General features: G+C 42.9%; 1 protein-coding gene across 1 annotated transcript in view; it reads right to left on the bottom strand.

Annotated features, from left to right (window-relative positions):
• Positions 1-5,198: 5,198 nt before the first annotated feature.
• Positions 5,199-13,577, bottom strand: part of LOC126248791 (actin-like protein 6A) — a 93,419-nt gene continuing 85,040 nt past the window's right edge. The window contains exon 4 of the mRNA XM_049950175.1: positions 5,199-6,791. Coding sequence (XP_049806132.1) covers positions 6,582-6,791 — 210 coding nt within the window. The 3' untranslated portion in view covers positions 5,199-6,581. The remainder of the gene's footprint in view (positions 6,792-13,577) is intronic.

Here is a 13,577-nt window from a genome sequence, read left to right as displayed (position 1 = left end):
GATATTTTACAGAAGTAACTGCTACCAGTGTTTGTTCCGCTATCATATAATCATACAATAAAGGATCCTTCTTTCTATGTATTCGCAATACATTACATTTGTCTACGTTAAGGGTCAGTTGCCACTCCCTGCACCAAGTGCCTATCCGCTGCAGATCTTCCTGCATTTCGCTCATCCGCGAAAAGCCGCATGGAACTTCCGACACTATCTACTACGTCATTTATATATATTGTGAAAAGCAATGGTCCCATAACACTCCCCTGTGGCACGCCAGAGGTTACTTTAACGTCTGTAGACGTCTCTCCATTGAGAACAACATGCTGTGTTCTGTTTGCTAAAAACTCTTCAATCCAGCCACACAGCTGGTCTGATATTCCGTAGGCTCTTACTTTGTTTATCAGGCGACAGTGCGGAACTGTATTGAACGCCTTCCGGAAGTCAAGAAAAATAGCATCTACCTGGGAGCCGGTATCTAATATTTTCTGGGTCTCGTGAACAAATAAAGCGAGTTGGGTCTCACACGATCGCTGTTTATGGAAGCCATGTTGATTCCTACAGAGTAGATTCTGGGTTTCCAAAAACGACATGATACTCGAGCAAAAAACATGTTCTAAAATTCTACAACAGATCGACGTCAGAGATATAGGTCTATAGTTTTGCGCATCTGCTCGACGACCCTTCTTGAAGACTGGGACTACCTGTGCTCTTTTCCAATCATTTGGAACCCTCCGTTCCTCTAGAGACTTGCGGTACACGGCTGTTAGAAGGAAGGGAAGTTCTTTCGCGTACTCTGTGTAGAGTCGAATTGGTATCCCGTCAGGTCCAGTGGACTTTCCTCTGTTGAGTGATTCCAGTTGCTTTTCTATTCCCTGGACACTTATTTCGATGTCAGCCATTTTTTCGTTTGTGCGAGGATTTAGAGAAGGAACTGCAGTGCGGTCTTCCTCTGTGAAACAGCTTTGGAAAAAGGTGTTTAGTATTTCAGCTTTACGCGTGTCATCCTCTGTTTCAATGCCATCATCATCCCAGTGTGTCTGGATATGCTGTTTCGAGCCACTTACTGATTTAACGTAAGACCAGAACTTCCTAGGATTTTCTGTCAAGTCGGTACATAGAATTTTACTTTCGAATTCACTGAACGCTTCACGCATAGCCCTCTTTACGCTAACTTTGACATCGTTTAGCTTCTGTTTGTCTGAGAGGTTTTGGCTGCGTTTAAACTTGGAGTGAAGCTCTCTTTGCTTTCGCAGTAGTTTCCTAACTTTGTTGTTGTACCACGGTGGGTTTTCCCCGTCCCTCACAGTTTTACTCGGCACGTACCTGTCTAAAACGCATTTTACGATTGCCTTGAACTTTTTCCATAAACACTCAACATTGTCAGTGTCGGAACAGAAATTTTCATTTTGATCTGTTAGGTAGTCTGAAATCTGCCTTCTATCACTCTTGCTAAACAGATAAACCTTCCTCCCTTTTTTGTATTCCTATTAACTTCCATATTCAGGGATGCTGAAACGGCCTTATGATCACTGATTCCCTGTTCTGCACATACAGAGTCGAAAAGTTTGGGTCTGTTTGTTATCAGTAGGTCCAAGATGTTATCTCCACGAGTCGGTTCTCTGTTTAATTGCTCGAGGTAATTTTCGGATAGTGCACTCAGTATAATGTCACTCGATGCTCTGTCCCTACCACCCGTCCTAAACATCTGAGTGTCCCAGTCTATATCTGGTAAACTGAAATCTCCACCTAAGACTATAACATGCTGAGAAAATTTATGTGAAATGTATTCCAAATTTTCTCTCAGTTGTTCTGCCACTAATGCTGCTGAGTCGGGAGGTCGGTAAAAGGAGCCAATTATTAACCTAGCTCGGTTGTTGAGTGTAACCTCCACCCATAATAATTCACAGGAACTATCCACTTCTACTTCACTACAGGATAAACTACTACTACCAGCGACGAACACCCCACCACCGGTTGCATGCAATCTATCCTTTCTAAACACCGTCTGTACCTTTGTACAAATTTCGGCAGAATTTATCTCTGGCTTCAGCCAGCTTTCTGTACCTATACCGATTTCAGCTTTGGTGCTTTCTATCAGCGCTTGAAGTTCCGGTACTTTACCAACGCAGCTTCGACAGTTGACAATTACAATACCGATTGCTGCTTGGTCCCCGCATGTCCTGACTTTGCCCCGCACCCGTTGAGGCTGTTGCCCTTTCTGTACTTGCCCAAGGCCATCTAACCTAAAAAACCACCCAGCTCACGCCACACAACCCCTGCTACCCGTGTAGCCGCTTGTTGCGTGTAGTGGACTCCTGACCTATCCAGCGGAACCCGAAACCCCACCACCCTATGGCGCAAGTCGAGGAATCTGCAGCCCACATGGTCGCAGAACCGTCTCAGCCTCTGATTCAGACCCTCCACTCGGCTCTGTACCAAAGGTCCGCAGTCAGTCCTGTCGACGATGCTGCAGATGGTGAGCTCTGCTTTCATCCCGCTAGCGAGACTGGCAGTCTTCACCAAATCAGATAGCCGCCGGAAGTCAGAGAGGATTTCCTCCGATCCATAGCGACACACATCATTGGTGCCGACATGAGCGACCACCTGCAGATGGGTGCACCCTGTTCCCTTCATGGCATCCGGAAGGAACCTTTCCACATCTGGAATGACTCCCCCCGGTATGCACACGGAGTGCACATTGGTTTTCTTCCCTTCTCTTGCTGCCATTTCCCTAAGGGGCCCCATTACACGCCTGACGTTGGAGCTCCCAACTACCAGTAAGCCCACCCTCTGCGACTGCCCGGATCTTGCAGACTGACGGGCAACCTCTGGAACAGGACAAGCAGCCATGTCAGGCCGAAGATCAGTATCAGCCTGAGACAGATCCTGAAACCGGTTCGTCAGTAAGCAGGAGACCTGGTTTCAAATCACAGTCTGGCACAAATTTTCAACTGATTTAAACCAATGCCCACTGGCAGTTAACGTCATTAATTCCTTTCTGTTACTTGATTCAAAGTGGCTCCAGGATCAAAATGGTGTCTATTATTTCAGACATGTCTGAAAGGACAGACACCACATATTTAGTGTATATTTGAGAAAACATATCCAAGTCTGCCACAGTGCCTCAGCAAATAAAGACAAGTTTGGTTTAATAATATTTAGATATGTACTATCTTTCTTACAATATATTTTCCTAAACTTTGTGAGCAGCAAATCAAGATTGTAGGACAGCAAAGAAAACTCAAGTCCACAGAAAATCCTTTTTAAGCAATGATTTCGTGAATATATCTTTATGGTATATAAAAACAGACAAAACCAAGTGTATTGGGAATACACCAAGTGTATTGGAAATACACCAAGTGCACATGAATTTCTTCTTGTTGTGCCCCATTTTACTAAGGCAGACCAACAAACAGCTGCTACCAGCAAAATATGAAAGAGAATGTTAACAAAGGAATGATTAAGATGGATTTGCTTAAATATGCAATGAAATGTGTTCCTGTGAAATTCTCCCCCCTCCTACTTGACTTGCTTTAAACTAAGTTGTTCTCCCTGCAAAATTATTATTCAGACTGAATGATTCTGGTGCCATGACTCTGAAAATACATCTTAGAATATGAATCACAAACACATCATAGAAATGGCATGCAGCAGAGGCAAAATTTAATTACTTTGTAACCAAAAGCAGTACTTACTCTAGCAAAATTCCGAGATTATTTATCACTATCATCTTCTTCACAACTCAACAATGATTGTCCAAGTAATGTTGAGTTGTGAAAAAGGAAACACACACTTTTTTTTCCTCCTTTCAAATAGTAAATATGAGGAAAGCAAAAATGGCAGTATTTGTGTGTATTACAACACTGTTGTTTATGTACGCACTATAAATGCCTAGCTACTGAATGTTATTACTATAATAGTCTACATTACTCAAAATAACTGACACATAAAGGTACACTAGTTAAGTGACGAGTTACCTTCTTTTCCATACTTATTATGAAGGCAGTATTGCGTGGGATACAGTAACTCTGTGGCAATGTGGAAACAAATCTTCAGGAAAATTTGTAGCTGACACCCATAAAACTACGGGTGCTGCCAGCTTGCTCAACAGTCTGATGCCCATGATTTTATAGGCGTTCTCTCTCACTGCACCCCTTGGCTCATTTCTGTTACTACTACATAGTGCAGGCATGCTGAAAAAGTATGACTTGCCTCTATTTGCCTCTCTTTTTGTGTGTCTTCACAGCAGTACGTTTCTGCTATGCCAGCTCAGTTGCATCAATGAGGTGTGGTTTGACTGATGAAATTGCTTGTGAATTATCTCGTGACTACCTTTTTTTTTTTAAGTGACATAGGTATTTTCCTCCTAAAAAATCAAAACAACAACATAGTATGTGGCAAGCATCTGTTGAGCTCTTGCAGAAAGCTGAGCTCTCAAACCAAGCTTCAAAGCTTAAGGATTCTCCAGGTTATCAACCAGAAACCATTTCCTTAAAAAGACTGAGAGAGAACGAAGGAAGAGAGAGAAACATAAACAATTCATAACGTGCTCTCAGAGAGGCAAGACATTAACTGTAAAAGCGTGACACAGAAACACAAGCTACTAGTGTAATGAATGTGAAGGAGCCCTTCACAAATTACCATGTTTTAAAATGTATGAAACAAAACAAAAAATTTTATTCTAAAAGAGGTCATTGTACATAAAATAAACTGTATGCTTCATTATTATATTAATTTCTGTAATAGAATAAAGTTGGATTCTGGAAAATTAAGGATGTGTATTTTTAACGACAAAGTTATCAGTAAATTACTTTATGAATGTAACAATATTATGAAAAGGACAGTTGCGAAACACCATATAATGGAGATGTTGAGTCACAGATAGATAGACACAACAAAAAGACTGTCACAAAATGTGCACTTTCGGCCAACGTTTTTTGTTATAGGTTCACTTGTTATGGCTCAGGACCAAAAGTATGAATAAGAATTTCTTCCAAAATTTTTCGATTGTTGTAATGTAAACAATGTACAATCATCTGTACATTTGGCCACAATAAGAGAAAATGAATGCAATTAAATACCTACCCTTCTTTTTACATATGAATAGCTCTGCAAGAACTAAATACATTCATAAATCTGTGCTGCTGTATATGAATGTGTTTCTAGTAAATGCTGAACTGAGGACATGTTAAAAAAAAATAAAAAACAACAACCACACTTAATACTGAAATTCACAAGGGCTTGTTTTTATTTGATGCTGCTCAACAGTTTAAGCAGCTATTACAATAAATTAAAAGAGTTAACTGTTTCAGTCACTAGTTACTAATTAACTAAACACAATCCACTTAGGCACTGCAATCCTCTGGAGCAGTATTCTTGCTGTAATTACTGTTTCACAATTTCATCACACTACCTAACTTTTTAGGTATGGAATGTCTGCTTTCTCACAGAATCAACGTGTCAAACTATTATAACTTAAACCAACTATTTTGAGCTACATATGGACATTGCTTCTTTGTAATTACTCATAATAGGCATATAAACTATCATGGGGCATTGAGACTACAACACATAATCAACTGTTTGTATACAATCCAATACAGAGTTAGCCAGGGTTTACAAATCAACACTATATTACCTGAATTATGTAAGGGACATTTAAAATTTTTGTTACCTTGACAAGTGACACTACACACAAAATATTCTTTCACTGGAAAACACATTAAATAATGCAAAAGTTTTCGTGAAAATTTAGAATTTCTCAAATAAATCAATTTTATTGCCTGCAATAACTCAAGTGAGCTACTACACTGTGAATGGATAACCTGTTTCTTTTATACAGGCAGTATGCATTATTATATTCCATGTTTGGTCCATGTACCAGGTTTTGCAAGTGTTAAACACTATTTTGTGTCTAGCAAATGCAATACTGATGATTGCTTTCTCTAACTGTACTGAGTTCGGTTTGTATATCTTTTGTATATCTGGGTGCTCTGTTGCTCATTGTCCCATATGCAACATGTTTGTGTTGTTGGGTTACAGTAATTCTTTTTTCTGCAGTCATTGGACCTTTATATGTTTCGTAGGTCTAAGTAAGGAATATTTCTGTCTATATGTCAGTTGCATTTCAAGAAAAAATGCCATAATGAGACTAGTTTATTGCAAATAGATGAGGAAACTTGCATGAGTATTAGGGTGTAAAAGATCACTTATCAGTCTGAAAATGCAATAGGTTGCTGTCCCTTGTCACATACAAAATGCACTCAGATATACATTTAAAATGTCACACTGAAGTGAAGTGCCTACAAATGTAACAGCTGTTGTCGACAGTGCAACAAGGTACATAGCAACCTACAAATAACACAACCAAAATGTGTCAAAAACACACACACACACACACACACACACACACACACACACACACACACACAAATATTTGCACACAGAATGATACTGTTTCTTTTCGCCTTTTAAGTAAATCACGTACTTAATATAACAATTACGTAAATCAAGGTCTTGTTTCTCCTTGATCATGTGACATTTGCATGCGGCATTGAACTTCTTTACCAACAGTTCTTGGAAATTCATGGGCATTTCTTCTCAACCACATTTTTTCCAGCATCTTCATATTCCTGTGCTGAGATCCACATTTGCTGGAAAGTTCCCAAAGAAGCAACAATTGACCCTCCAATCCAGGAACTAATACGTCGACTTCTACCACCATGGATGACCTTCAAACGCATACTGCTTGGCGTTCTATGTGCCAACTCAGTACACAAACGTTCTGGAAAACCCTGGTGAAATAAAAAATATCAGAAGACAATATTGAATTTTGTACAAGAAATCCCCAAGCTAAAATTTAAAAAATAAAAATAAACAAAATGAAAAGGGTTACTTCAATTTTTTACTCATAGTATGATTAGTGGCAACATTACCTTAAAAACCTAACCAAATTTGATTTCTTTATCTCACCAGAAAGCTTTCATATTATACTTCACCATCTAGCTTTTCATTCTTCCTCTTCTATTTCACCGATTTCAATGGCTAAATATTTAAAAGTAAGAAAAGATACTAATTTTGTTAAATATTTGTACTAAGTGTAACAAATTAATGGCTTGGAGAGGAGACCATGGGGTTCCTTACACTAAAATACTCAGAAAATAATCCTAAAAACTTCCAGAATTCTGTTGGTGTAGTTTGGCTTCACTGTGTACTTGCTTCAGTAAATTAAAATAGGTTGACTCAAGCTCTTCTCCAAACTCAATTCCTAGACAAAGTGAAAACTTATGTTCTTACTCCATCCTATAATTCTGTCAACCTGCAAACTGCTCATTGTCCTGTATCCATTTATAAAGCCAGCTCGTTTCTTTGCTTGATTAAAATTATTTTTTATGCTATTGGTGATAAAGTTGGTGAATAGCCTGTATATATCTTGCAGATAGGAGAATGATAGGTCTACAGTTTTTGTCTACTTTTTAATGAAATACAGCAACTACAGCATTGCTCAAGTTTTTTGGCATTATCTTATTTCAGAACTATCCTGTAAATAGTTTCACTAGTTAATTTTGTATTATTCTTATCCATATTTAATCATTTGTAATAAAACATCACCACCTTCCGGTGCCTTCTTGTTCTTCATATCTTGAATGCCTTCATATGCTTCATGTGGCATTACTTCGACAACAGCATTATTGTGTTTCTAAGTCATATCTTTAACTATACATTTAATGAAATCTTCAAATACTTTTACAAGTTACTGTGCCATTGGCTATCCCAACTGATGCAATGTGGCATCTATACAACAAAAGTTTATTTTGTTTTATTCATATTATTATTGTTTTTACATTCTCTTGAATAATTTTGTTTAATTCAGCATATTATATCATGTTTCTATTATCAGTTGTCTGAAACTCTCATTTTCTATAAAATAATTGCTTTGTCCTATTTTAAAATTTTCTGTATATTTTGCTTTCTTCATTTCTGAATTTTGTTTGGCTGTTTATATAAGTACTTTCTGTTAAATAATTGCACTTGTCCTCTATTTTTGCATAACTTTCATTTTCAAAGATGAATTTGTCATTTAATCTGGTATACCTCACTATTTTTAGATAAATTCTTACTGCCTGGTGAGTCTGTTTCTTTCATGCTGTATCTATTATTACTCAATATCTTACAAGCCTGTCGTCACTTGCAGTTCAAAAGTGGTTTAGGACTGTCACATCCTCTATAATTTATTTTCTTTATTATTTGATCAAATTTACTAAGTTTCTCTTTTATTTCTATTTCATTCTTGCCAAGTCAATTTTCTATTTGTTTAATTCTGGACGAATATGATAAAGAAAAATACCTTGTTTTTTTCTGCAAATTCTGGAAGCATATCCAAAGTCTAGTTTTTAGTTTTTGTCCTACTTTCTCATTAAAACTGTCCACATTGTTGTCTTTTACAAGCTTCTGTAACTTTTTGCAAAGGTATTATTTCTTCTCATCAGGATGCGATCATGACGTTACATAGATTTGACTGATTTCCATGGAATACTTTTTAACCAGTGTTGCTATTTAATGTGTGATTCCTTCCATACCTATAATTCTTTAATTTTCATGTTTACAATGCAGCGTACACCTGGATTCACTTCCTGCCCTGTTCCTCTAAAATAAAACACACGGCCTGATTTTAGTTCTGGTTGTTTTTCTCTCTGATAACCCTATTACATCCCATTTTATCTTACTTAATGCCTTTTTAAATTCCACTAATCTATCTCCACAACCTAAGATTCTGCAATTCATTGTCTTTAAATAAAAAGTAATATATATGAGCCCAGTATATTCTGCCACCTCAGCTAATCTTGAGTCTCAGAAGTTATCAAAGACAACTTCTTTTTCCTCAATAGCATATTCTAGTTTCTAGCAATTTAGATTTGCAACATCTGCAATAACTAATCTGTTGTCCTACTGAATGTTCTTCTGTGAACTCAATTATATCATTATTACCTTTGAATCGCATCACAATCAGACCCACAGGAGCACACTCAGCTGCAGGCCTCATCCATCTACTTTTGACCTACCCAGTGCCCCACTTCCACCAAACACATGTGTGTGGGCGTGCGTGCATTTCGAGTTTATGGGCACTCAACGGCATGGTTATCAGTGCCCTTACATATATTAAAAGAAATGATTGTGGATAAAATAGCTAAAATTGTTGCACACAGTGAGGACGAAACCTGCAAAACGGCACTCACGCACTCACTCCCACCTCACTCGTGTTTAACCACACAATCACTCTGTCTCGCACATCCTAAGATTTTGGAGAAAGGGTGAAATGTACTATACCAGGGATTAAAACATAAGAAAAATGACAGAAGTGCTAAAACAATGGTCCACAGAAATGTGACCAGCTGACCCACTTACAAAAATTATGGATGAGCCAGTTACCATATCAACATATTATCTGCCTCTCCCTAAAATCTTAGGACACATGTTGAACAATTCCCAAAACTTTAAAACCCTAACCACATCCATTTCAAAGTCACTTAAAATAGAGGGCAAGTCTGTTGCTGCCCTCTGGTCCGAAAATAAAATGCAATCTAATCAAATGTGGTGCACAGTGATCTGTACACACATTAGAGGGCCCTCTCGATGGAGCAAGAAGCCATGTGCCATAGTGTTGTGGCCTATGTGAAGACGAGGAAGGGGGAACTCGTCCCTTCTATGTGGCTGGAATGAGGTACACCACAGCCATGTTGAGGACTTTACTAGCTGGAGCTTGCTGTCTGTCACTTCCAGCCACTCATCCTTCCATTGATGCTGTTGTAACGGCGACCGGAACAGTCGCAGGGTTGAAGTGACGCAAAACGCGGCAGGACCCGCGGAGCGGCCCGTGAACAACAACACAACAGGAGAGGACAGACACGACCAACAAAGGATCTTACGACAACAACAAGTACGAAATAACAGAGTCAAGAAAACCTAACTAGACAACCACGTCCACTCGTAAACAAAACATGAAAGTATATACGCTGTCTAAGGTGAGGCGATATGTCCTGAGATGAACACAAGGTTAGACTGGCAGGCTGAGCGAGAGGCAGGCACTTAAGTACGCTATCGAGGACGCCACTGTAACCACGTGATCCACTGTGGCGCCCTCACTCTAAATGCGGGGCAGGAGGCGCTAGCCGCCACAGCTTATGGCACGATGGTGCAGAGACCTCTAGGGGTCTTCGACGTCCATGACGTCTGGCGGGGATTCAAATTCCGAGGCGCACGGTACCACATACCTCCCCCGTGAAACTTGTGCGTAGGGGTGGAAATGCCCCAGATGGTGCCGAGGTGAGAGGCAGTGGGAAGAGGAGCCGGGCTTATCATCCGCTACTGGCGGGGAGGAAGGGATGCCCAAGGTATCCATGACAGCCGATCCAGAGTCCAGGACGGTGGAGGGAGAGGGCTGGCGGCAGGCCCTCGGGGAGACGGCAACTGGGAGCAGGGACAGTGACTCGAGGACCACATCGGTACCTCAAGGAGGTAGGGAAAGAGGCGGCTGCGCGAGTCCCGCGGCGGCACGCATGTGGAGCTGATTATGATGGTGGCGCTCCAACCCTTTTGATGTCTGCACCGACGTCACATGCCGCACATGGGTCGCAACGACCATGGCGGCTGTCCAACCCGCCTTGCGCCCATACTCGTGGGCCCACACAGCCGTGCCAGGAGTACACCGCTGTGAGGGCCGGGAGTGGGGGCAGGAGGAGGATTGCATCAGCAAAAGGAGCAGGGTTCATGGCTGTCGTACATGAAGGAGCTCTGCCGGACTGCGTCCGTCAATTGGCGTAGTGCGATAGGTGCTCAAAAACAGGGTGAGGGCTGAAGTGGTTGGAGAAGTGTCGACCGCCTTAGTCAACTGTTGTTTAAAAGTGCGGACAAGCCTGTCCACCACGCCATTGGACGAAGGGTGGAAAGGGGGGCTATGGATATGTTTGATACCGTTGGCCTGACAGAAGGTGTGGTAGGACGACGCCGTGAATAGGGGACCATTATCGGAGACCAATGTGTGTGGCAGACCCTCGATGGCAAGAACCTTGGCCAGGTCCATGAGTGTAGCCTCCATGGTGGTGGATGCCATTCGGACAACATATGGGTATTTGGAGTAGGCATCAATGATGAGTAACCACATGGACCCCAAAAACGGGCCAGCAAAATCGATATGGATACAATCCCAGGGCCGGCGAGGCATAGGCCAGGGCGCAAATGACTGTTGGGGACTCGCCTGGTGACGCACACAGACAGTGCACTCATGGACCAGGTGCTCAATATCGTCATCGATGCCGGGCTAATACACATGCCGGCGAGCCAAAACCTTCATATGGGACATACCCCAGCACCCGTGGTGTAACAAACCGAGCACCCGAAGCCGCAATTCCGGACCACCCGATGGGCATCTGACTCAGTGGTCAACAGAAGGACATCATCGACCACGGAGAGACTGTGGGACAGGTGGCGCCAGGGGCTGAAATCGGACTGCATCCGACAAGTAACATAGGATGGCCACCCGTGGACCACGTAGTTGAGAACCTGCCGCCAGACAGGGTCGCAGCGGGTAGCCGCAGCAATATGCGCAGCCATAAGAGGCAGACCGTCCAGCGCATCCCGGTGGGTGGAATCAATATGAAAGCAGAGAATCTCCTGTTGGTCAAAGGCAGGATTGGGGCCCGCTGGGAGAGGTGACAAAGCGTCCGCATTAGCATGGTGGGCGGTGGGCTTACACTGGATGGTGTAAGCATAATTATGTAAAAACAATGCCCAGCTCTGGAGACATTGAGCCGTCCACTCTGGAAGGTGAGAGTGGGGTCCGAAAAGTGTAACCAAGGGTTTATGGTCCGTCAGGAGGGTGAACTTTGCCCCAAAGAGATAGGTGTGAAATTTTTAGACAGCGAACACGATCGCCAGAGCCTCCTTTTCAATCTGGGAGTTGTTCCATTGCGGTGGGGTCAATGTCTTAGAGGCATAAGCGATGGGCTGTTCGGAGCCATTGGCATCCTGGTGCACAAGGACGGCCCCAATGCCATATGCCAACGCACATCAGCCGCCACAACAAAGGGGCGGTTCAAAGAAAAGGGAGTAAGACAAGGGGTGGACATCAGCATCATATTTAAATGGAGAAAAGCCTGGTTACAGGCAGGAGTCCAATCAAAAGGTACCCCTTTGCGATGCAAGTGATTGAGGGGTTGAGCAACGGAGGCAGCCTGGGGCAAGAACTTAAAGTAATAAGTAACCTTGCCCAAAAACACCTGGAGTTCAGATAAGTCTTTGGGACGAGGAAGGGCCTCAATGGTTGCGACATTATGACCCGAAGGGCGAATGCCATCTTTGCTAAGCCAGTGGCCTAAGTATTCCACTTCCGGTTGAAAAAAACAACACTTGTCCAGCCGACAGTGTAAACCAGCAGACTGCAGAGCGTGAAATAAGGCGCTGAGGTTTTGCAAATGTTCCTGGCGGGAATGCCCGGTGACCAAGATGTCATCCAGATAATTCACACAGGCAGGGATAGGCTGTGAAGCTGCTCCAGGAATCGCTGGAAAATGGCCGGTGCCAAAGAGACACCAAAGGGAAGGTGCTTGTACAATCCAAAAGGCGTGTTGATAACCGTGATGTTCTGAGATTCGGCATCCAAGGGCAACAACTGGTGTTATTCCTCAGCCAGGTCGATCTTGGAAAAATACTCTCCCCCGGCAAGCTTGGCAAGAAGGTCTTCCTGTCAGGGAATGGGGTAAGTGTCAACGAGGGACTGAGCATTCACTGTAGCGCCGAAGTCGCAACACAGCCGAAGGGACCCATTGGGTTTCCGTATGACCACCAGTGGTGTCGCCCATGCACTGTAAGTTACAGGCTCCTGCACGCCAGCGGCCTGGAGCCGATCAAGTTCCTGCTTGACCGCTTGCCATAAGGCCACCAGAAAGGGCTGGGCCCGGAAAAAGCGAGGCTGTGCATCCGGCCATAGGGTGATGTGCGCCTGAAAGATGGAAGCACATCCGAGATCCGGAGCAAACAACAACGCAAAAGCGGAGCACAGATTGTCCAAGTCCTGAAAGGGAACGGCCGTGGAAATGACCTTAACTTCGTCAGAAATTGAAAAGCCAAACAGTTGAAATGCATCCAGGCCAAAATATTCAAAGCCGACAGATGGTCGACGACAAAAAGGGTAAGGAGCCGGACAACACACTTGTACATCGCCTGGACGACGAACTGCCCACGAAGGGAAATGGAACCGTCTCCATAGGTGACCAAACGGCGAGAGGGAGGCGACAACGCAGGAGAGCCCAGCCGGGTATATGTCGCCATATTAATCAGGGAGACGGTGGCCCCAGTGTGGACCGGAAAACTGACATCCTCAGTGAAAATAAGGACCGTGAGGAAAAGCTTCCGCGCCGACAGGTCGTCCTGTGGGACGAACGATTGCAGAGCATGGACTGTATCTGGAGGCCCAGCAGGGGCAGGACTGGAGAGAGTCGAGCAACTACGACAAACCGATCGGATGTAGCCCTCCTTGTTACACAGCGTGCACGTTTTCCAGCGGTGGGGACAATCAGCCTGCG

This window comes from Schistocerca nitens, chromosome 3 (genome assembly GCF_023898315.1).
Source record: "Schistocerca nitens isolate TAMUIC-IGC-003100 chromosome 3, iqSchNite1.1, whole genome shotgun sequence".
Lineage (NCBI taxonomy): Eukaryota > Metazoa > Arthropoda > Insecta > Orthoptera > Acrididae > Schistocerca > Schistocerca nitens.
The sequence above is the reverse complement of the archived record's forward strand: the minus strand, read 5'-3'. Positions and strand labels throughout refer to the sequence as shown.